General features: G+C 39.4%; 3 protein-coding genes and 1 long non-coding RNA gene across 5 annotated transcripts; 2 read left to right on the top strand and 2 right to left on the bottom strand.

The window, feature by feature from the left end:
- Positions 1–2,249: 2,249 nt before the first annotated feature.
- On the bottom strand, positions 2,250–2,951 carry LOC139191755 (uncharacterized). The gene has a single exon (XM_070812766.1). It carries the CDS (start codon positions 2,949–2,951, stop codon positions 2,250–2,252), a length of 702 nt encoding a protein of 233 aa, XP_070668867.1.
- Positions 2,952–3,354: 403 nt separating this feature from the next.
- On the top strand, positions 3,355–10,064 carry LOC103436126 (kinesin-like protein KIN-7F). Of its 2 annotated transcripts, none has more exons than XM_008374544.4 (15): positions 3,355–3,707; positions 3,828–3,893; positions 4,714–5,152; positions 5,516–5,605; positions 5,727–5,827; positions 5,933–6,046; positions 6,120–6,201; positions 6,289–6,356; positions 6,460–6,525; positions 6,623–6,747; positions 6,933–7,269; positions 7,764–7,862; positions 7,952–8,902; positions 8,989–9,308; positions 9,431–10,064. In XM_008374544.4, exons 3-15 carry the CDS (start codon positions 4,942–4,944, stop codon positions 9,756–9,758), a joined length of 2,892 nt encoding a protein of 963 aa, XP_008372766.3. In that variant the 5' UTR covers positions 3,355–3,707; positions 3,828–3,893; positions 4,714–4,941; the 3' UTR covers positions 9,759–10,064. The 2 variants fall into 2 exon arrangements, with proteins under 2 accessions (XP_008372766.3, XP_070670237.1); XM_070814136.1 differs by having other exon boundaries at positions 3,555–3,707; positions 3,841–3,893.
- Positions 10,065–17,939: 7,875 nt separating this feature from the next.
- On the top strand, positions 17,940–19,169 carry LOC108173421 (uncharacterized). The gene is made up of 3 exons (XR_001790054.3): positions 17,940–18,247; positions 18,423–18,555; positions 18,906–19,169. It is a non-coding gene; the product is annotated as an uncharacterized lncRNA (long non-coding RNA).
- A 3,306-nt stretch (positions 19,170–22,475) lies between these two features.
- On the bottom strand, positions 22,476–24,694 carry LOC103436127 (V-type proton ATPase 16 kDa proteolipid subunit). The gene is made up of 3 exons (XM_008374546.4): positions 24,456–24,694; positions 24,070–24,355; positions 22,476–22,926 (listed from the first exon to the last, which is right to left on the bottom strand). The coding sequence occupies exons 1-3, from the start codon at positions 24,535–24,537 to the stop codon at positions 22,794–22,796; spliced, it is 501 nt and encodes a 166-aa protein (XP_008372768.1). The 5' UTR covers positions 24,538–24,694; the 3' UTR covers positions 22,476–22,793.
- Positions 24,695–24,982: the final 288 nt, after the last annotated feature.

Raw genomic sequence — 24,982 nt, 5'->3', positions numbered from 1 at the left:
AAATATGACTCGATACGACTATACCAGGCTCGAGGGACCTGTTTAAGTCCATATAAAGCCTTCTTGAGTCGATATACCTTTGACTCTTGGCCCTTCTGTTCATATCCCGGTGGCTGATCAACAAACACCTCTTCATTAATCTCCCCATGCAGAAATGCAGATTTTACATCAAGCTGATAGATCACCCAATTCCTTTGTGCAGCAAGTGAGATGACAATTCGAACGGTGTCTAGGCGAGCAACTGGTGCAAACACCTCTGCATAGTCGATTCCATACTGTTGACAGTAGCCTTTAGCAACTAAACGGGCTTTGTACTTATCCACTTCACCATTCTCATTCAGCTTTGTCTTAAACACCCACTTCACCCCAATGGTTTTCCCTCCTGGTGGTAGCTCCATCAATTCCCATGTATTGTTTTTCTCTATGGCCTGTATTTCTTGATCCATAGCACGCCTCCATTTTTCAAACTTCACGGCATCTTCAAAGGTTGTAGGATCCTGTTTAATACACAATGCCAAGTGAGCCATGCTTGCATCCTCCTCATCAGATAGGCCTTAACCCGTCTCATAATCTCTCATCCACACTGTTAGTCTCTGAGTTCGTCCCATGTGTGGTGACATCTCATCACTCTGAATGTCTCTTTCAATTAATGAGTCCTTTGGGTCTGACTCGGATTCAGTCTCTCCCTCGACTTCATATTCATTAGACTCGGGGTCGATCTCCTCCCTTGATGTGTTATTCTCTTCATCAATGTCCCACTTGAGTTCTGCTACTATGACTTCCTTGTGTCTGTCTCCCCAACTCCACTGTTGATCCTCTTCAAACACAACATCTCGACTAATAATTATTTTCTGTGAAACAGGTTCAAACAGTCGATATGCTTTAGATTCTTCACTTACCCCAAGCAATATGCACTTACAACTTTTGGCATCGAGCTTCACCCTTTTGTTGTCAGGTACATGGACATGTGCAATGCAACCAAAAATCTTGAAATGATCCACAGATGGTTTGTGTCCATTCTAAGCCTCATCTGGTGTTTTGTTCTTCACAACAAGAGTAGGACATCGATTCAACACATGCACGGTCTAATTCACTGCTTCAGGCTAGAAGGTTTTAGGGATTTGTTTTGCTGACAGCATGCTTCGCACCATGTTCATGATGGTACGATTCTTTCTTTCTGCAACCCCGTTTTGTAGAGGGGTATAAGCTGCAGTTAGTTGCTTGTGAATTCCATTCTCAAGGCAGAAATTTGCAAACTCATGCGAGGTGAACTCTCCTCCTCGATCTGTTCTCAGACTTCTTATAAATACCCCAGTCTCTTTTTCAACCTGTGCCTTGTAGGATTTGAATGCGGCAACAGCTTCTGACTTCTCTATCAAAAAATATACCCATGTTTTTATGCTGAAATCATCAATAAAAGTAATTAGATACCTCTTATTACTGTTCGAATTAGGATTAATTGGTCCGCATATGTCTGCATGCACCAGCTGAAGAATCTCGGAGGCTCTCCCTAAGCTTTCTTTGGGAAATGGATCTCGATGTTGTCTTCCTACCAAACAATCTTCACACACCATTTGAGAGGCTGTGAATTGAGGCAATCCTTTCACCATTTTCTTCTGTTGAAATACTTTAAGCCCATTCCAACTGAGATGTCCAAAGTGATGGTGCCATAGATTTGCTTGATCTGTAATAAGAGAGGAAAAACACTTTTGTTCCTTTGGAGAGCAACGAGCCAACACTGTAAACATTCTATTATGACTCATCGTGGTCTCCATAATTAGTCCTCTCTCAAAATGAAAGATCTTGCATTTTCCAGCCTGAATTAGCACTGTAAGCCTTTTTTCTTGCAACTGACCGATGCTAAACAAATTTTTTTTCAAATCAGGCACGTAGAAAACACCTGTGATCACATGTATGATACCGTTCACCTCCATTCGCACACTTCCCTTGCCTTGCACAGTTAAACTCGAATCATTTCCCAGCCTGACTAATTCCCTGAAGCTGTTATCAAGCATACAAAACATGTCATTCTTGCCACACACATGGTTGCTGCATCCAGAGTCCAGAAACCATATGTGCTCTATTGTTGCCTCCTTGATATCCACCAGTGTCATTAGTGGCATCTATTTCTTTATCTCCACATAGTTTGCTTTCTCTTCCTTAGGTTTCTTAGGACACTCCCACTGAAAATGCCCTAATTCATGGCAATTATAGCATTCTAGGGTTAACTTGTCAAACCCTCTACCCCGTCATCTTCCTCTTCCTCGAGAAGTTCCTCGACCTCGTCCTCTTTGTTGGACTCCATGAGTGACTTGGAGAGCTTGTTCATCCATCACATGTCGACTTATCCTCTGCTCATGGACCAAAAGACTGCTTTGAAGCTTATAAATAGATAAGGTGTCCAGATCGTTGGATTCTTCAATGGAGCAAACTACATAATCATATTTCGGGGTCATGGACCTCAAAATTTTCTCTATAATTACCACATCATCCATCTTCTCCCCATGAATTCTCATCCTGTTTGCTATGGCAAGTGTTCTCCCAAAATAATCTTTTACTGTTTCTCCATTCTTCATGTGCAGCACCTTGAATTCCTTGCGAAGAGCCTGCAATTGAGCACGTTTTACGCGTGCAGTTCCCTGATACTTTTGTTTCAAAGAGTCCCATATATCCTTTGTAGTTTCCTTCTTCAGGATGGTCTCCAATATTGACCGATCTATGGCTTGGAACAAATAGTTCTTAGCGTTCAAGTCCTTCAGCTTCAAATCATCCAGAGTCTTCTTTTGTACTTCACTGGATTTCGATCCTCCTGCTGCAGCAGTGATCCCAAATTCCACCAAGTTCCAATACTCTTTGGAACGAAGAAAGTTTTCCATCAGCATACTCCAATGGTCGTAGTGTCCATCGAACCTTGGAATGGCTGGTTGCACGAAACTGTTCTCAGACGCCATGTCTTGTTTCTTCACTCTAGCACCTAGGTTGCAAACTTTTGATCAGGCCCCGTAGCGGGGCTCTGATACTAGATGTTAGAACCAAGAAAAACGTAGGAGTTTCTGCAATGCAACACTAGAAAGCTTTCAAAAATCAAAGAGAATTCTTATTTAGTGAAAACAACCATCACGGCTATTAAATAGCCTTACACTTGAACTGAAAGGAAATAACAACTGCCCACGATTTTATAGTTCCTATAGTCGTGGTAAAGACTACGTCAAAACAGAAAAAGCATACTTATCCCTAAAGAATAGGGATTATTGAATAACAACCCATAAAACTAGGAACCCTAGCTGTACCAGGAACCCTAGCAGTAACGAAAAACCCTAACAACTTTAACACAACGAAATTCAAAACCATGTTACGATGAAAGAGCAATACTTCTTTCCAGTAGAGAGCAACTTGTTACAACGACCATTATTCAATGCTATTCTCTTTTACCGGTGGTTACCACGCAAATTAGGTGCAATGTTGTGGGCAAATCAGTCATTTCAACACCTTCCTCCCTCCCGTCTAACTACTCGTTTCTGCGTTAGCGCGGTAGTTTTATTCAAAGGCCATAAATGACTTCTCGCAGCAGCTCCGAAAGCAACTAGCAAATATCACAGAAGTCGACGCCATAACCACTCAGACATTTTTCTTCACAAAAAATTACAGAAAAAATGATTTCCTTGAAGCTTCAAGCTTTCAACAATGGCGGTCTTAGATTGCAGAAGGTAAGAGAATTTTAACATGTTTTGCTTCTGGGTTTTCAGAATGCAGATCGATTTCTATGTTTGGTAATGATGAGTGTATTTTTTTTCACTGTAAGAATTGCTTTTTTTTTCAATTTCTAGTGACTCTGTGTAGTGATCGCTTTGAAGCTTCAAGCTTTCAACAATGGTGGTCTCAGATTGCAGAAGGTAAGACATGTTTTGCTTCCAAGTTTTCGGAATGCGGATCGATTTCTATGTTTGGTAATGCTGAGTGTGTTTTTACTGTAATTTAATTGATTTTTTTTCGATTTCTGGTGACTATGTGTAGTGACAGCGTTCTGAGTTACCTTTTTTTGGGCAATTTCTAAGTTTGGGTTTTTTGGATAATCCAGAAATTGACTGATTTTTGGGTCGAATTTGTTGGCATTGTGTGGCAGTTACTGAGAAAATTAGTGATTTTTTTGGATATGAGTTTTTGAATTTCGAGTGTTCTATTTTTGGGAAATGTGGGTTTGGAATTCGCTGTACAGAGCCAAATTTAGAAAGATGGAAGCATAAAAAAACCATGAGTTTCCTCAGAAAAAACCTCACACTTCACACCACCACCATTAACTCTCTCTCTCTCTCTCTCTCTCTCTCTCTCTCTAAACTTCTGGAGGTCACAAGCATTCCTTGAAAGAGACTGAATTCCCCAAGGATTAAAAAATAAATAATAAAAGTTTCTGTTTTTCTTTCTCTGGTCTTTTTTCCTTGATTCTTGGAAAAACACTTTTTTTAATTAGAAACGGGTTTGGATTAGAATAAGCACTTTTGACAGCCTGGGTTCGGCTACCGTGTTAAAAAAATCCAAGCTTTCCATTATAATAGAGAGGCCACTGTTTGTTTGTGTGTTGGGTATGTGTTTGTCTTTCACATTTCTGAATATTATTTGGATTTTTTGAAGAGATTTTGTATCATGGTCGACACAAAACGCCGAACAAAATGCCGGTGAATCGACGCTGACAAATGATTGATCTGTTGATTGCAGATTATGATTGTCCGTGTATAGCTCGGGTGGCCATTGTGTTCTGTGGAAGCCCAGCAGCACATTTGCTTTATTGAGCATTTGGGAACATAAAGCATTTTGTTGAATTGAAAGGAATGTTGTTGGGATCTGAATAGTTTTTAGAGGAATGTGTTGGATATTCGGCATATAGTGTTGTTATCGATCTTTCTTGGAGGTTGGTTTTGGAAGAAGATAGGGTAAGAGTGAAAGATGGTGGCCATTGGTGGCGAGGAACCAATGCAAGAGCCAGCTGGCCATGGGGAGAGAATACTTGTTTCAGTCCGGCTGCGGCCTCTGGTTGAGAAGGAGACTGCTAGAAATGATGTGTCGGATTGGGAATGCATTAATGACGCCACTATCATATACAGGAACAATCTTTCAGTTTCTGAACGCTCCATGTACCCAACTGCCTATTCATTTGGTAAGTGCTTACATTGCAGATTTACAAAATTAGATATTCTTTGGTTATGCATTCCCATTTTTGGCCATCATAGCGGTTTGTGAAGAATTAGTTTACATCAGTAGGAGATTCAGAAATGTTTGTGATTTCAATCGTCTTTTTTTCTCATGCGCCCCCATATTCTGAGATCATTTTCCGTAAGTTTTGTCATATTAATACTAATGACTCTGTCAAGATTTCTGTTTCATCTATATACCTTCGGGAATTTGTTGGTAAAGCATTTTGCAGAGCCTATGTTGTTACAATTGTGTCACATCACATGGATTTAGATCAAAATGTTCTTACTCTTCTAATCTGTATTTTTTTTCCCTTTCATGGTACCAGACAGAGTATTTGCGACTGACTGCTCAACAAGGCGGGTGTACGAAGAAGGAGCCAAGAGAGTTGCTATTTCAGTTGTCAGCGGTATAAACTGTAAGTCGAAGATGTTTTACTTTCCCTTCTTTGTCATTATTCTTATTTAGTTCACAGCTTTTTTTGACTGAAAATTCGGAATAATACCTAAACATTTTATTTTGTGGTAATCTCCTTTCAGCAAGTATCTTTGCATATGGACAAACAAGCAGTGGAAAGACGTATACCATGAGTGGCATTACTGATTACGCTGTTGCCGACATATATGACTACATAGAGAAGGTAATTTATAGAATACTTATTAATAATCTTTCATTCTTTTGTTTCTGCATTTCATTAATGTCCTTTGTTTTCCATATTTGATGAAATAATCCGAATCATATGTAGCACACGGAGAGAGAATTCAATTTGAAGTTCTCTGCCATGGAGATCTACAACGAATCTGTTAGGGACCTCCTTAGTGCAGATACCACTCCGCTGAGACTTCTAGATGATCCAGAGGTAAATGTCGCTTTTCATGTGCTTAAAAACTCCTACACGTAAGTTTCTGTACTAATTGTTAGCCTTTTAATAGAGAGGTACAATTGTTGAGAAACTCACCGAGGAAACTCTAACGGACTGGAACCATTTCAAAGAACTTCTATCTATCTGCGAAGGTAAGGATGCCTTAAGTAGTATGTCTTCCAAGTTTCCAACATATGTCTGATCGAAAATTCAAACAATGTCTTGATACATTTTTGCAGCTCAAAGACAGATAGGGGAAACAGCCCTAAATGAAGCAAGCTCCAGATCTCATCAGATTCTCAGATTGGTATGACTAATTCACATTGTTTTTTCGTTGGCTAAGAAATACTTGTTTGGTTAATAATTATGTTAAATTATCACAAGAGTCTAATATGTTGCGGTTTTATCAGGTAATTGAAAGTTCAGCACGTGAGTTTCTTGGCTACGACAAATCAAGCTCTCTTACAGCTGTTGTGGTAAGTACTATAAGTTTTTAAAGGGAAAAATGAACAAATAATCACAACTAAAGAAATAAAAGATAACAACAGAATGATACAATTCTTTATTGTACAGAACTTTGTCGATCTTGCTGGAAGTGAACGTGCATCCCAGACGTTATCAGCTGGAACAAGGTTGAAAGAGGGTTGCCACATAAATCGCAGTTTACTAACTCTGGGCACTGTTATCCGTAAGCTCAGGTCAGCTTGCATAGCTTGTTTTTCATTTTATCAGTTATGGTCTTTGCAAAAACCTATTCTACTTTGTGCAATTGAAATGTCGAGTCTTAGTATTTCTATTGATTCTTTGTATAAGTTCATGTAAAATAAAGTTCTAGCATAATAAGAATGTTTAATAAATTGTTCAATACTGTGGTTTAACGCAGCAAGGGAAGAAGTGGGCATGTTCCTTACAGAGATTCAAAGCTAACCCGCATCCTGCAGTCCTCGTTGGGAGGAAATGCTAGAACTGCCATCATCTGTACCATGAGTCCTGCACATAGCCATGTTGAGCAATCAAGAAATACCCTCTTATTTGCGAGCTGTGCTAAAGAAGTGACAACAAGCGCACAGGTTAACGTGGTCATGTCGGATAAAGCATTGGTGAAGCATTTGCAGAAAGAATTGACTAGACTAGAGAATGAGTTGAGAGGTTCAGGACACAGAATTGTTTCAGCTGATTCTTCAACATTACTGAGAGAAAAGGACCTTCAGATTGAAAAGGTAACGAAGAGGCTTCTATTATTATCTGTCGGGTCCTCAAAAATGCATTTCTGACCTATCCCCAAAATATCTAAAACCGGGCAAAGAAACACATAACAAAGGCTATGCTGACCTCTTAAAAGATCACGGATTCATGAAAGAATTTAAAAGCGACGTTACAAATATAAATTCCAACTATGGAAAGCCGAGGTGAAATTTGACTCTTTAATACGCAATTACCTACAAATATTTTCTTAAGTGTTCTTTCCACAATTTGATCAAGCATGTTTGTCGACGTTAGTTAGTTGTAATTATGTATTATGATTCTCGGGTCCTCTCAAGTGGAAATCTCTGAACATCTTCACTTGCGCTCACCTTGTTAAAAACCATAGCAACTTGGTTGTCCTTTGTTCCATGGTTCTCATATTAAGAGGCATAGTACATTTTTCCCTATTCATGATTCAGGTTCCTTCTTCTTGTCTAACTTTTTTGGTTTTGTTTATTCAATTATGAAGCTCAAGAAAGACGTATCGGAGCTCACTCAGCAACGAGACCTTGCTCAATCTCAGGTTAAGGATCTGGTGCGAGTGCTTGGAGATGATAAACCATCAGAAGTATGTGTACTAAAATAAACTGAAGAATTTTGTTTCACTGCAATGTGCTCTGTCTGTGCTAAGTTCAATTTCTTTTCATATAATCGTAGGAGGATCTGGAACGTTATTACCCCAAACTACGTGTGCGAAATTCATGGGACTTTGAAATGCAAAAGGCAGGGGCGCCTGTTCTGGCCGTCTCTCGCAGACAAGCCAACAGTGTGAGATCTTTTGGCACCTCTCAGTATTCTGATGGAGACAGTAGGACTAGTTCAGAGGAGACAATGTTCCAACTTCGCGACATGGAAGAAAATTTCATGCACACTGATTCCCCCCGGCAGTTATCAGATGGCATTCCTAATTTTTCTTTCGGTATTCCGCATCAAGAGGAGAGCAAGGAACAGTCTGATGGAAATTCGGAGGATCTCTGCAAGGAAGTTCGTTGTATTGAAATGGAAGAGTCTGGCACCAACAGATATACAGCGTCAAATATATCAGATTCAAGTGCTAGCAGATACCAAAACTCAAATATGTCGTCTCCTGTAGCAAACACAGCTACCTCAGGACTGACAACGGTCGGAAATGGAGATGGCACAAATCAGGAATTGGAGTCACCCCTACCTAAACAAAAAGGTTTTATAGTTCCATCTTCTGAAAGGACACCTCAATGGCTTCCTGAGAAAGAAATGTTTATCCCCTCGGTTTTGATGTTAAGGAGGAGTCGAAGTTGCAAAGCAAGGCTTATGACTAATTCATCGCCATGGTGGTTTGAGTTGGTGGAGAAGAATGAGAGCACACCCGCTACTGAGTTTGAGAAAAGTTTTATAGGAAGGCCCGAGGGTTTCCAAAAGAAACTTCCTTCACTGAACTATGGTGCTGAGACTGAAAGTCTATCACGAAATGCTTCTCAGGCTTCTGCAAGAAGTGCTGCTATTGGTGACAGTAAAGCACAGGATACAAAATCCACAGCTGATGACAAGATAACTGAAAGCACTACTTTAGTAGAAGGAACAGAGGAAACGACCGATACCCAATGCAATACTCAATTTTCTGATTCTATGGTGAGTGATTTTGGTTTTATTGCTTCACAAAGAAGGTAGGCAATCTGATTAATAAAGGTTCTAACATGGATTGTCTCGTGTTGCAGGTACCGGAGACGGACTCAAAGCCCATACCATCTTTAAGGGATGTAAAAGATGTTGGCTTGGACCCAATGCCTATTGATGACGAAAACCCTTCAAGGTGGCCTTCAGAATTCAACAAGCTGCAAAGAGAGATCATTGAACTTTGGGATGCCTGCAACGTGTCATTGGTTCACAGGACTTACTTCTTCCTCCTATTTAAAGGTGACCCAAGTGATTCTATTTACATGGAGGTTGAGCTCAGGAGATTGTCCTTCCTCAAAGACACATTTTCGCGTGGAAATCAGACTTTGGAAGATGGCCAAACTCTAACACCCGCTTCAAGGTATGTTCATTATCATTTATCACTGATCTAGAATAGAAGGTTGCAGATACTGGTGGTATGTTTTTACTTTGTTACATATTGCCTGAATTGATTGACTTAAACATGTGTTATTCTGTAAATAGCATGAAGGCTTTGACGAGTGAGAGAGACTTGCTGAGCAAGCAAATGCGAAGGCGACTCTCCGAGGATGAAAGAAATAACCTCTACCTAAAGTGGGGTATCAGTCTACATTCGAAGCATAGGCGGTTGCAATTGGCAAACCTCCTGTGGAATAACACACAAAACCTGGACCACATCATGGATAGTGCCACAATTGTTGCAAAGTTGGTAGGTTCAGTAGAGCCCGAGCAAGCATTCAAGGAGATGTTTGGACTCAGATTTGCACCGCGAGACACTGTCGCCAAGCGGAAATCTCACTTTTGGTCAGAAAGTTTCAAGTCTCTTGTGTAAGCTTGCGAGATGATCACCCAGTATAGAAGTTTCATCAAGTCCAATTCCATTCGCGTGTAGATTATGATTCCGCGACAAAATCCCATTTGATATTCTCTCTTCTGATTGTATATTTTTTATCTGCTTTCTGATTGTAATTTTTTTGTTTGTGGGTTAAAGTTCTGATTGTAATTGACTGTAAATTTGGTCAGGCTAGAAATGGTGCAAAAGGCTTCCCTAGTTTATTGTAAAGTAAAATACCTTACTGATAACCCAGGTGGAGAGATGTAACCATATGAGAGTGTTATATACGTGTTTTTTCTTTTACTGGTTAACTGTTGAACACTTCATGAATTATGAACACCAAGCTGCAGTTTTTACAATTCTCAGATACTACTAATTCTTCCTCTTCTAATTATACCTTTCTCGGCTCTCTTTCTAGGTCTGTCTCATTTCGTATAACAAAAGAAAAGAAAGAACCTGCTTTTATCTAAGTGTTTTCTCCATTACTAGATACAACTGGTCAACCGAACACTCACATCCTACATCGCTGCGACGTCACACATCGGAGTATTTCTGTTCTTGTGTATGACTCAAGTCTTATTCAAAGAAAATGAAAAATTTCGGAAACGTAAATACGACTTACATCTCCAATTGCTTCTCTCGATTGGAATGCTCTTAATTAGCCTAATGATTTTACCTAAACTCCCTTTTGCATGCTCACATAACCTTTCAAGAACATAAGATTAGCCAACCCAACCCATCTCCTATTCTTGCTACATGGAACCTAACCCTACGCCCTAAAATGGAACCTAGATAATCTAACCACCAGAAATGCTAAGAGAACTTTCTTAAAAGTGGAACTCGCCATGAATTTTTTGTCATATCACAATTTAACGTTAATTCATGTGCTAACATTATAAAACATTGTACTAAAAACATGAGCTGACAGAGAGTTCATAGAAAGTCCTACTTTTGAGAGAGTACCCTAAGCATTTGAGCCTACCAAAGTAGTCATAAGAGATTAGCAACTAGACTCTTAACAATTGATCCTACTTAAATATAAAGTGGCAGAACGTTCATAAAAAATTCTATTTTTTAGTAAGTCTCCTTAATATTTCTCAATCATAATATAGATAGAGCAGGAGTAAAACGAGATGATGGACTATCATATATTTTATTAGATAATGATGAAGAGTTTTGGAGTGATACTCTCAAGTCTAAAAAGATCACTCCAATGAGTGAACCGTGCTTATTCTGCTCACTTTTATTTATGGCATGATTGCCTTTCATTTCCACTCTCTGGTTTACATCTGTCCTTCTAAAAATAATTATGATGCACCTTATGTTTGATGGCACTTCTTCTTCCTACTATTTATACCGGAAGCACGTAAAACATAAGGGCCAAGGACTTTGTTAGAGTAGGAAGTAGTAACTATGATTATACTTATAATTAACCATTTTCCTACTCTTCATATCTCATTCCTGTTGGGATGGAATCGAGCGACTCATGGAAAGAATCCGAGACTCAATCTTCAAAGGATTTTGCTTATAGACAACGTCAACCAATCTCGGATCCATATGGATGACATGTTAACAATTACATGCAAACTTATTTTGGGGATTAATCATTTGATGACTACTCTTCACAATACACTTACTCTACACATAGAGATGATGAAGATAGTGAAAATTTTGAACCTCGTAGGAACTCTATGTGGTACTAAGTCACTCATGTATCTTACCATGCAATGTATAAAGTGTAAAATATTGTACTAATTCATTATATATAAATGATTATGGTGTGTTTAAACTTCTTTCATTAATTCTAAATATTTTCTACACGCACAATATTTGCCACCTCGCTATATAATCAACTTAAATAAGTTAAATCCATCATGCAATGCATTTCCTTCCAATTTTTTGTGATAAACTAATAGATAATTGACTAAATAAACATCCTGCAAAGTTTCAATAAAAATTTCCAAGTTTTTCTTACAATTTCTGTGGTTTTTATTCAATGTTTATCGATATCGTTAATATTCCGATATTTCCATTGAAATTTTCGTATTTTTGAACTTCCGATATTTCCGATATTATCGATATTTTAGACCTTGTGCAAAACTGAAACCCCATTATCTTTTGATGCTGATAGAACGAAAACCCAGTATGGGATTGTGTTCTCTGGAGCAAAAACATTTCAAATACTAGATTTTGGAGAACAGATCAACCAAATCAGTGACAAAAGTCGGTGAAGAGATCAAAATTCTTCATCTATATATCGATCGATCCTTATCGCAGGTAGCTTTCAATCTCAGATTCTCCATTTTCTCTGCATTCCTTCTCCATCAGCGTTTGTCTACTATTCACCAAATTCAGTTTCCTTTATGTTTTTGATTATTTACTTTTCAGTGAAAACTTGGTGCTTCTCCGGAGGAAGAACAACCAACATACCAGATTCGGGAGAAGAATTGGTCGACCAAATCAGTGACAAAAGTTCGAAATTCTTCCTCAACATCAAATGATTCTTATCGCATGTAACTTTCAATCTCGAATTCTCCATTTCTCTGCATATTCTTTCTCCACCCCATGTTTGTCTACCATTTATCAAATTCATTTTTCCTTCTCCATGTTTCTCTCTGCTTTCGTTTCATTCTATCGGCAAGATTGTTGCTTTAGGCAAAAAGAATGTTAAAGTTGGATTTTTTATTTTGTTTTTTCCTTGCAGTGATTTGATTATTGCTTATTGAAACTAGACACAACATGCTCTATGATGTCAAGTTGCAGCTGCAACTTTATCCTATATTTTCAGGTAAAGTGGTTACTGCCACTACCGTTACCCTTGGTCCATATAGCTGCAACTTTATCCCATGTTTTCAGGTAAAGTGGCTACTGCCACTACCATCACCCTTGGTCCATATCCCTTAATTCTAGGGTTTATGTCTCTTAGTATCTTTGCCCTTTATCTTTCTTGTAAATTGTTCCTTGATTTCCGATTGTAAGTGTGCAAAAGGAGTATGACTTCTCTCCTTCTTTTTCGGTCTCTATATAGAGTCCTCTCTTGTAGTTCTAAAATATATAGAGAAATATACAAAATCTTTTTGGGTTCTAAATTTTCACATGGTATCAGAGCAGGAACCATAGGGTCATGTCTCTGTTTGTTCATTCATTCAAAAACCTTGTTTCGGTCGTGCCTCATTCACTACAATGATAGAAGAAAGTTCCTCAAATCGTGAGGCTACAAGCTCCTCAAACTCCTTATCTCCCAGCATCATTCAAGGTGAAATCAATCTAAATTTGCGTCTATGCTCAGTGTTATTAAACGAGTTCAACTATCTACCTTGGTCTCGTGCCATTTCACTTGCCTTAGGAGGAAGATCGAAGCTCGAGTATATCAATGGAAGCATCGGACCGCCTGAAAGATCATCCACGTCATATGGTGCATGGCATGCAAACGACCAGTTGGTTATGTCCTAGATACTCAACTCCATGAAACCAAAGTTATCTGAACTCTTCAGTTACTCAGAGTCCTCTTTCACTTTCTGGGAATCCATTAAAGGAATGTATGGCAGTCAAAATAATGCAACTCGTATTTTTCAGCTAAAAAGGATATTGCTGGGCTAAGGCAAGGTGATCAATCCTTCGTCCAACATCTAGGAAGCATCAAGTCCAAGTGGAATGAACTTGACATGTATCGTCCACACTCAACCGATTCCGCTGTGCTCTTTAAAAGAGCTGATGAGGATAAAGTATTTCAACTTCTAGCAAGTCTAGGAGTTGAATATGAAGACCTTCGAAGCCACTTGTTGATGACTCCTAAGCTGCCCCCATTTAATGGTGTCTGTCAAGCTATTCAAAGGGAAGAAACTTGAAGAAAAGTTATGCACATTGAGCTGAAATCAAATCCTGAGGCTAGGGTTTTCTCGAGCTATCATAAAAACACTGGTGAAAAATTTTTTGCCAGTAAGAAAGCAGACTGGAAATGCACTCACTTCAACATGAAAGGTCACCTAAGGGACAAATGCTGGATCTTGCACTCAGAGTTAAAACCAAGATTTGATAAGGAAGGAAGAATGATCAAAGAAGGGAAAGAAATCAACCCTAAGGCCCTCCACTCATCCAGTTCTTCGACGGGTGGAATCTCAAATTTCACTGAGAATCCAATAGATCTGATAAATGAATTTGCAAACTTTCTTCAAAGATGAGGAGGCAACACTCAAATTAAGGAAATGACCACTTCAACTCCTACTGCTATGCTCGGAAAATTTGCAGGTTTTTTGGCTGAGACCTCAACTCATGACAATGTCTCAGGTATCATCACTACTTTCAAAACTGCACTTAATGAAATTAGTCATGATTGTTGGATTATAGACTCAGGTGCTACTAACCACATAACAAATCAGTCTTCTTGCTTGGATAAGTTTCAAAAGATGCCTAAGTCTACACGGGTGTCTGTTGCAAATGGGAATGGAGAACCTATTCTGGGAAAAGGGAAACTTAAACTGTTAAGTGATAAGATTGAGTCAACAGCTTTATATGTACATTCTTTCCCTTTCCAACTCCTGTCCATAAGTAAAATCACACGCACCCTAGATTGCCTTGCCATATTCTTTCCTCACAGTGTTGTATTTCAGGATCGGGTCACTCGGAAGAAGATTGGTGAAGGGTATCTCCTGAATGGACTCTATTACCTCTCAAAGAATTCCAAGTCTCTTAAGCACCCCCTTGCAAGCCTCAGTCTCTCTCAAGATTACCACATTTGGCATCTTCGGTTGGTTCATCCCTCAGAACCTGTGATGACCAAACTTTTTCCCAATTTTTGTAAACCTACACATGCTTGTGAAATCTGTCAAATGTCGAAAGCTACTAGGCTTCCTTTTGTTTCTTCTAAGTCTAGAACCTGTAAACTGTTTGAAATCGTTCACTCAGATATCTGGGGTCCCTCTCGTGTAAGCTCTTTTAACGGGTATAAATATTATGTCACCTTCATTGATGATTACTCTCGGGTTACATGGGTCTACCTTTTGAAATCCAAAAGTGAGTTTTTTAATGCCTTTAAAGATTTTCATAAACTCATCATAAATCTATTTTCATCTAAGTTAAGCATATTGCAATCGGACAATGGCACTGAGTACACATCCAATAACATGTCTAATTACTTAAGTGATCATGGAATTTTGCATCAAACCAGTTGTGTTGGTACTCCACAACAAAATGGTATAGCGGAAAGAAAGAACCGTGATTTGTTGGAGAAAACAAGGTCTCTTATGTTTCAAATGAATGTGCCTAAAAGGTTTTGGTCACAAGCACTTCTCACTGCAGCGTACATCATCAATAGGTTACCTACTCGAGTTTTAAACTCAAAGTCTCTTGTTGAAGTAATGAAGGGAAGAAACATTGACATCTCACATCTCAGAACTTTTAGGTGCATTTCCTATGTTCATATTCAAGCAGCACATCGAGATAAGCTCGAACCTAGAGCTGTCAAATGTGTTTTTATGGGATACTCAAGCTCTCAAAAGGGATACAAATACTTTAATCCTCAGAATGGTAAGGTTGGAGTCTCCAGAGATGTAAGATTTGATGAGCTTGCTTCTTTTTTTCGTAAAGACTGCAGTGAAGAGCCTCAGAGAAAGGATATTATGGACATCTTTCCATTACCTACTCCAGTAAATCTTCTTGAATCCCATTCTCAGAATGATTCTCTTGAACCTCACTCGGAGTCGGAACAACTTGAGGGTGAGGGAACATTTACAAGTGAACAAAGCACAACCCCCACCTCACAACCATATGTAGCTCCTCGAAGAAATCCAACTCGGGACAGACATCCTCCTCCAAGGTTTCAAGAATACATTACTTACAATGCAAGACATCCTATTTCAGAAGCCCTAACATATCACAAACTGTCAAAATCCCATGCTGCATTTCTAAATCAAATATCCTCGAATGTTGAACCAAGGAACTTCTATGAAGCTGCTCACAGTCAAGTATGGAAGGTAGCCATGCAAGAAGAGCTCAAGGCCTTAAATGACAATCACACATGGAGTGTAGTTGATCTACCAAAAAGGAAAAAAGCAGTACGGAATAGATGGATATATAAGAACAACTTCAATTCCAACGGCAGTATTGAACGACACAAGGCCCGACTGGTTGCCCGAGGATTCACTCAAACTTATGGTATCGACTACAAGGAGACATTTGCTCCTATAGCTAAAATGAGCACGATTCGAGTCCTGTTGTCCGTGGCAGTTAATCATAACTGGCCTCTATTCCAAATGGATGTGAAGAATGCATTTCTCCATGGTGACCTTAAAGAGGAGGTATACATGAAGCTCCCCCCTGGACACCCACAAGAAAGTGAAGTTAACAAAATATGCAAGCTTCACAAGGCCATATATGGACTTAGGGCTGGTTTGGTATTGCTGTGCTTTGAAAAAAAGCTGCTGTGAGAATAAGCGGCTGTGCTGTGAGAATAAGCGGCTGTGAAATAAAGCAGCAGAGTGTTTGGTAAACTTTTTTGTAAAAGTGCTTTTGGAAAAAAAAGCAGTCTGATAGTGGGTCTTTTCATTAAAGGAGCACTGTAGCTCCGTGTGCTTTGAAAAAAAGCCAGTTTTCCAAAGCTGCAAATAGTAGCTTCAGCTTTTTCCTTTGATTTCAGCTTATTCTCACAGCAGCTTCCAAAATAAGCCCTTTTTTTTCAGTTTACCAAACACCTAAAACCCTTACAGCTTTTTTTCATGAGTGCTTTTTTTTTAAGCACCTCATTCCCAAACTAGGTCTTAAACAATCCCCCCGAGCCTGGTACTCGAAGTTAAGCTCGGTTCTGGAGGTTGCGGGGTTCAAGAGGAGTCATGCCGATTCCTTCTTGTTTGTTCGCAGTGGTCTAAATGGAAAATTAATTGTTCTTATATATGTGGATGATCTCATTATAACGGGGGACAACATAGAAGAGATTGCTACTCTAAAATCCTCTCTTCATCAACAGTTTGCAATCAAGGACTTCGGAACCCTAAAGTACTTCCTTGGCATTGAGATGGCAACCTCTGGCAAGGGTTTGTTTTTAAATCAACGCAAATATGTGCTTGACTTATTGGAGGAAGCTCACATGTTGGATTGAAAAGCTACTTTTACTCCCATTGTAAGCAAACTCCAACTTGATGACTCTAGTGAACTTCTGTCAAATCCTAGTGTCTATCAACGTATGGTAGGGAAGTTAATCTACCTTACAATTACTCGGCCTAACATTGCTTATTCCGTAAGCCTTATCAGTCAATTCATGCACTCTCATACTCTACTCCACAGGGAGATTATCAAAAGAATACTCAGATACTTGAAGGGGTCAATTGGCAGAGGCTTGCTCTTAAAGAACCATGGCTCAAATCACATTATGGCATACACAGATGCTGACTGGACAGGTAATGCACTCGATCGAAAGTCTACCACCAGGTTCTGCACGTTTGTTGGTGGAAATCTCGTGACATGGAAGAGTTAAAAGCAGACTGTGATTCCACGATCAAGTGCAGAGGCAGAGTACAGAGCCATGGCAGCCACGACATGTGAATTAATCTGGTTAAAGCGTCTTCTAGCAGATTTTGGCTATATCGACAATGAACCTATGTCCTTGTTTTGTGATAACCAAGCTGCCATGCATATTGCTTCTAACCCAGTGTTTCACGAGCGCACCAAACATATCGAAGTGGATTGTCACTACATTCGTGCTCAAGTTCAATCCAAAGTTATCAACACCATTTACACTCGCAGTCACGATCAGCTTGCAGACTTGTTCACAAAGGCTTTGGACTCTACTCATCTTCAAAGGCTACTGAGCAAGCTTGGATCAATTAACCCACTTGATCCAGCTTGAGGGGGAGTATTGAAACTAGACACAACATGCTCTATGATGTCAAGTTGCAGCTGCAACTTTATCCCATATTTTCAGGTAAAGTGGCTACTGCCACTACCGTCACCCTTGGTCCATATAGCTGCAACTTTATCCCATGTTTTCAGGTAAAGTGGCTACTGCCACTACCGTCACCCTTGGTCCATATCCCTTAATTCTAGGGTTTATGTCTCTTAGTATCTTTGCCCCTATCTTTCTTGTAAATTGTTCCTTGATTTCCGATTGTAAGTGTGCAAAAGGAGTATGTCTTCTCTCCTTCCTTTTCGGTCTCTATATAGAGCCCTCCCTTGTAGTTCTAAAATATATAGAGAAATTTACAAAACCTTTTTGGGTTCTAAATTTTCACATTGCTAGATTGAGGTTTTTTGAAAGTTGCTTTGCAGATGGCTCTATCTCCCTTGAAAGTCACTATATGCTATCAGGAGGAATGACGTCCATAACCACCCCTCCAACTCATCGACCTCTTCAAAGAGCAGCAGAATATATTTTAAATTAAAATTTCATGGATTGTAGATCTTTTCATTGAATTGTTAAATCCCTAACTTCGTTTTTTTCTTGCCTTTTGGTGACCAGATGCAAGTCATTCTTCAACAGGTTGGCTTAACAAGTTGTAAGTATATATATGTTATATCTGCGTGGGATTTTATTGGCTAATCCTACCATTGTTTATGCTTAGTTGGGTGTTTAATTTTTTTTGTGATGCTAATTTGTTAGCTTATAGTCTTATACATTCTATTCTCTGTTTTCCTCTAATTTTTTTGTTTCATTTTTTTGTTTCAATTCAGGGCTCAATCTACTACTTAGAGAAGATTTCATGTGTTGTTTTTTTTTTCTCTATTTTTCAATCTTCCATAAAAGCACGGGTGAGGAACTCATTCATCATCAAGCTTTGTAAGTCAGCAGGACCGTACAAATAAGGTTTCGGTTTTCATTCTTTATCTTATTGCCCAATTTTTATGTTTATGTTTTGGCATATGGGTTTTTTCGGTATTTGATTTCCTTAAAACCAAATTCGACCCCAAAAATAAAATCACCACACTGGAATTAATCAATCACCATCCAAATAAGCCCCAAATTCAACCAATTAAAGCAGTGTAAAGGGGCAATTCAATAAAACTACCGCACTGCTATCACAATTTTAATAGGCGGTATTCACTATTGAGATTGAGTTTTATATGATTAGGTGAATATATAATTTTTTGTGCTTACTTATCTTAATTGCATAAATGTTGCAAGTTTTCAGCAGATTGTTCTGTTTTTTTTTTTAGGAGAACAATTCAAACCGAGTGCTGCGAAATGTTCTTTCGTATATGCAGAAGGGTTCATCCGAGTCTGCTTGCTTGGCAGACTTGCACGTTGGAAGTTATAACCTTTCAATTTAGAAGTTGCAACCCCATAGGAAAAGATGGATACCATGGCGTTGATATTGCAAGAAGACATTATGTTTGTAGTTTGTAATATTGTTCATCTTTGAATTAGGATGGGTTTTTATATGAAATTTTTAATGTTGATGACCATAATTTTATCTTCAATCATTTCATAATTTTTTTAGTTTTCATGTATGTACTATAAAAAGTTCCTTTTTTATAAAATGACTAATGAAAACATCACGAGCACTCAGGTAAAAAATTTCCAAGTCACTAGATTTTAAAATACAAAGAAAAAAGAGAAGTTAATATATGTACATGCTTGCGAAAGTGACGTGGAGAAAATAGTTAAAGACACTGCCATGTGTGAGAGAGTATCCACAAGGACCACAACAATAGCTATGACTTTATGCTTCCCGTTAAGTGTAGCCATCTAGCAGATTTCACCCTTTATCTCTGTACTTGGTATCACACTTTTTTCATATATATCTTCACAATTATAATGATTAACAACTAATGCAAGTCATCTTGAGATGTGCATAGCATTTGTGATTAAAAAAATGCCTCTTGCTATTTCATTCTAAGGAAAAAAAGGTCCAAAGAGTGCTCTTTGTCCTTGAATCTAACAATAAATGAGTAAATTAAAATATATAGGTACGAACTTGTAGGGTTGTGCTAACATATTCCTTGGTTCCAGGGTTGCGCTTACTACTTCTAACATATTCCTTGGTTCTAGGGTTGTGCTTACTACTTCTAATCAAAAGAGAAAATACGGGCGATCAAGTTATCTATTGAAAAGATAGGAGGAAATATTAGTGTTGGCCTCTCACAAATTTGGTGGAAAATAAGTGTTAGTCATTCAAAATAAAAAACTTTGGATGGGCAAATAAGAAAACAACTAAAGTAACACATTTTAAGGGGTGCGTAGCGCCCATGATGAAAAATGTCTCTCGCATGCGCGTGAACGCGTACGGAGAGGTTAGTCTTTACTAAATGTTGTGGACTTTGGTGTCCCTTAACCAAGGTAATTGGATAACAATGCCCATACAACATAAAAACAACTGACGTGAAAGACCAATTCATCATCTCCAAGGGTATTTAAGTAAGTCAAGGAAAAATAGGGGAAAAAAGAACAAAGGGGGAAAAATATAAATAAAAGATAATAACACTAAAAAGCCACGTGATAAGGAGATTAAAAGCACCAAAAAGGAAGAGTTTTGCTGAATGAGGGATGAGAACTGTAAACGTGGAATTCAACCATGTTCAGCATACTACAAACCAAATCAATAGCAGTTGAATTGAATTCACGACTCCCATATGGTGGTCATATGGTGATTAAATGACACAACAGACTTCACTCTTGCAAGTTATGGTGGTCATGTTCATGCAAGTTATTACTAGTGAGCTTCAAATCAGACACATCAAACTTGAGACAATTAGCTCGATTTTCAGTGCCAGGAGGGCCATGCAACAAGTACCCTCTTTTACAAGCTTTCCCCACCTTTTTAAATAACTCCTTCCTCCTCACAAAACCTATCAAAATCCTCTAAAATCCTTCTCTTGAGCTCCGGATCCATCACCATTGACCTCTATGCCCTTGATTAACCCCAGGAGGACCGTAAGTAGCCTCTTTTCCAAGCCTTCCCTACCTTCATATAAAACTCCCGCCTCCTCACAAACCTCTCCAAATCCTCTACAATCACTCTCTTGAGCTCCCGCCTCCTCACAGAATCATTATGAATTTTGATGAAAAGTTGTATGTTGATGTTGTAAGGAAAGATTACAAGGAAACAAGGATATTATGAATTTTGATCAATCAACTACGCAACCCTCTCCATGCTTTAGGCCATACCTAACAACCCTATGAGATGATTGAAAGGAAAAAGACAACTATTACAAGCTTTCGGCAAGGTGGTAATCGTAACCCTAAAAACAACTAGGTAAGGTGGCAGCTACAACCATACTACAACCATACAGAATCTTCCAATACTCCCCCTCAAGCTGGATCAAGGGGATTGATTGATCCAAACTTGGAAAGTAGAGACTGAAACTGAGTAGAAGCTAAGGACTTGGTGAACATATCAGCAATCTGACATGACTACAAGTTTACGTCGTTTGAATCACCTTGGATTGAAGCTGCTCACGAATATAGTGACCATCTATGAAATTGAGCAAGCCTGAAACTGTGAGCTTGGTGGTAGGCTCCTCAGTTTGTTCCTCCGATTCTTGATTTTGCATATCAATGCTGCAATCAATATCCTCAACCACCAAAATCGAACAATGTTTAGTAGACAACAAGATATTCTTCAATTCAAGGTCGATGTGCATACTAGAAAGCTCCAAATCATACACATCAAACTTGAGATAATTCGCTGTGGCCCCGATCAAGCTAGATTTTCCAGTGCCGGGAGGACCATACAACAAGTAGCCTCTTTTCCAAGCCTTGACCACCTTCTTGTATAACTCCCTCCTCACAATCCCATCCAGCTCCTCAACAATCATTCTCATAAGCCCCGGTTCCATCTCTATTGTCTCAAACGTAGCCGGGTGCCCAAGATTCGTCGATGCTCCCCAGTTTCCATTCATATTATAGTGGTAAGATGGTGTACGTAAGAGTCGCCCACTTTTTCTCCGTGTTTCTTGTGGAATCCTAGCTCAAAGTCACGCTTTTCAACAAAAGGAGCATACAGGTTGCGGTCGCCCAGGACTGCAGTTCAGTGCAGACGAAATGCCATTTAGTCTAACGCCATCGAAGGTGTCTACGATTCTCTTGTTTTGTCAATAGAAGGGCTGGCCTTCTTTTGCCGTGGTGTTTTGCCGAGTTCAAGGCATTTAGTGGAGGGACTGACCTTGGTTTGGAGTTAGAGCTCAGCAGCTTCGTGGACTTGGTTTGGTGTTCCGCTGGTTTTCTCGTGGATGAGGAGAGTTAGGTTGGAAGTGGGGCGAGCACCGACGAGGCGCCTGAGTGCTTTGTAGATGTAGTGGCGGACTTCATAGGGGAGGAGTTCATTGATCACGGAACGGACCAGCATGATAAATGCTGCAAAGGAGGCATAGTTGAGAACAAGGAGGCTGATGTGTGGAGATAATCTTAGAATTTGTTGGGAGGAAACATCATGGTGTTTATCTCCAACTTTGATAGATTAGGGTTCATATTCACTTCTTAAGTTTTCCATTATATCAAAAATTTGGAATTTGGGCACTACATACATAAAGTTGCGGAGAGTAACTTTTGTAATTGGAGCAATAAGAAAATTTGGCCGGAAACGCTGAAAAAAAAATCAAGGTGACCAACGACTTTATAGGAAAAGTTAGATTATGTTTCTAAATAAGCAGATGGTGCTTGACTGCAATGGCGGAAAGCAATCATGTCTATGCACCTCGGTGCGGATTCAACCATCCCCTCCCCCTTACAACCAACAATTCAACCCATTTAAGGTTATTGAAGTATTATGCATTTCCTAGTACAAATAATCAAATGATAGTAATACCATTGAATGTGATGATCAGAAACATAAACGACCTTCTGTGGACAATTCCACAATGACGATTTCTACATGATACCAAACTAATATGTAAAAGAAAGAAAAAAGGTAGAAGAAGAAGAAGCAGCTAATTAAAAGCTTTATTCAGAGACAATTCGCTCGGAATTCTACAATCGGAAAAAGGATCTTTCTTCCCACCTATGCAAGACGAGTAACTCGACGCGACACTGCACACTGTGAATGAGCATCACAAACATGTGAGTAACCACAACATTCACATAGGGAGCCGACAGAAATGTTATCTCTAATCTGCTCTGGACTGTCCAGATCGGGATGAAAGGATGATACCGACAATAAGACCGTACAAAGCCAAAGCTTCAGCAAAGATGAGAATGAGAATCATCCCAACAAAAAGCTTGGGCTGTTGTGCGTTTGCCCTGCAGAACAAACAAATTGCATTAGAAACATTCTCAAGCAACTAGATCAACTCGACCCTCTGTCGAAGAAAAGAAAATAGACCAATTAAACAAGAAGAAAGCGAGGAGCAATCCAAATGAACTGCTTGCAGGCAGTCAAAACCAAAAAACATAGCAGCAGAAGGCATGAATCGAATAAACAGTTCAGGGAACATCCATTCTAAAATTCGTGGTGTTAGGAATGTCGGTACCACAAGATAGAGAATGCACAAGTTAAAGTAGAAAATGGACACTAAGAATTTATGTGGTTCGGCAATTTATGCCTACATCCATGAAACAAGGATCAATCTTCACTATATGAAAAAGATGAGTACAACAAGAGTAGTCTTACCAAGCCAAAAAACAAGGCTTGATGGATACAAGAAAGTATGACACACACTTTCTATCACTCTAAACTTCACTCACAATGTGTAGTGGAACACTCTCACTCTCACTCTTGGAGTGGAACTCTAGCTTTGAACTTGATCCTTTGCTACTCACACTTGGTTCTTAATTGGTTACTTCACTACAACATCACACACATATTTATAAGTAAGGGTTTGACATTCTACTAGTTTCTAGTGTATTCTTCAAACCTCTAGCATAGAAAATTCTAGACTAGCCACAAAATTGTAGCTTCTAATCTTTCCATTTGCAACCAAGCAAGCTACTACTCTCTAGCTTCTTCCATCAACTTAATAACTGCTAGAATTGTCTAGCATGCTCCACCCACCTCACTTGCTTACTAGAATAACCTAGAACATTGATCATGGGCCGGACCATATACCAACACGTGGAACGGCATACATGACAGCCGAAACAGAAAAGACGTTGGATGTGATTTGATCACTCTAACAAGGTAAAAATGTAGTCTTTCTTCTATAAGAACCATTGAAAAACTCTCATACCCAACATCTATTTTCCAGTAATTTTATCAGTAAATAGAGTAGAGTAATTTGAATTTTTTTGGCTAGAATTTTGAATTTCTGGCAGTTTAAAATCCTCACAATCCAAACGCATAACAACAAAACCGAAAATTATTGCCAAATCCACAAACGATCAAAACTTTGGTCGCACAAAAACATACTCGAACAAAGCAGCTGAAACAGATGGAAGCAAATTTACCTAACACCGGCATCGCCGACGATGCCGATGGCCATTCCGGCGGAAAGTCCGGCAAGTCCACAAGCGAGACCGGAGGAGAGGTGGGCGTACCCATCGAAGAGGTAGTAAGATTTGGCCTTTGGGTTAATCCCAGTGCTGATAATCACAGCAATGATCAAACCGTAGATACCCAACACTCCCGCCATAACAACCGGAACAATCGACTTCATCACCAGCTCCGGCCTCATCACCCCCATCGACGCCACTCCCACGCCGCTCTTCGCCGTCCCGTACGCCGCTCCCATGCCTAAATTGGCCACAATCTCCTCTCAATCATCAATTTTAAGCAGAAATGAAACGATATCGGAGTTAGATTTGGAGGGAAAGTTGGAGATTTTTTAACTTACAGGAAAAGACGAGGGCGGCCGCCGCGCCGAGAAAGCCGAAGAACGGTGCCGTTTCATCGCCGCTGAAGGTGGATGACGCCATCTTTTGGGTGTTCTGATTAGCGATTGGGTGAAGTTTCTCAGATTTGGGAAATTCTGATCGCGGAGAATGGAGACACAGAGATTTGGATTCACACACGCGACTTTTGTCGCTTGTAAATTGCCACGGTGTGGTGCCAGTTGCTCTGAAGTTTCAGTGGGGCCCACTATAGTTTGGGTTGGGTTAACCCGACAAAATGGAGAACGTGGTCATTGGGTTTTTAATGGGCTCTTGTAAAATTTCTAAGTCGTCTGAGGACTGAGCCATATTGACTTTTACAGCCCATAAACTACAGGCCAATCGAGACTTTCCTTGGGGTTACCCCTACCGGGCTGTTAAAGGTTACCTCTATATTGTTATGCAAGTTTTTAAACTAGACGGTCAAGAGAGTAAGCAGGATGAAATTGAATTAGATGTGAGGTTAGAAGTTTATTTATTTTTTATCTTC

The sequence above is a fragment of the Malus domestica genome, chromosome 15 (assembly GCF_042453785.1).
Source record: "Malus domestica chromosome 15, GDT2T_hap1".
NCBI classification, from domain to species: Eukaryota; Viridiplantae; Streptophyta; class Magnoliopsida; order Rosales; family Rosaceae; genus Malus; species Malus domestica.
The sequence above is the reverse complement of the archived record's forward strand: the minus strand, read 5'-3'. Positions and strand labels throughout refer to the sequence as shown.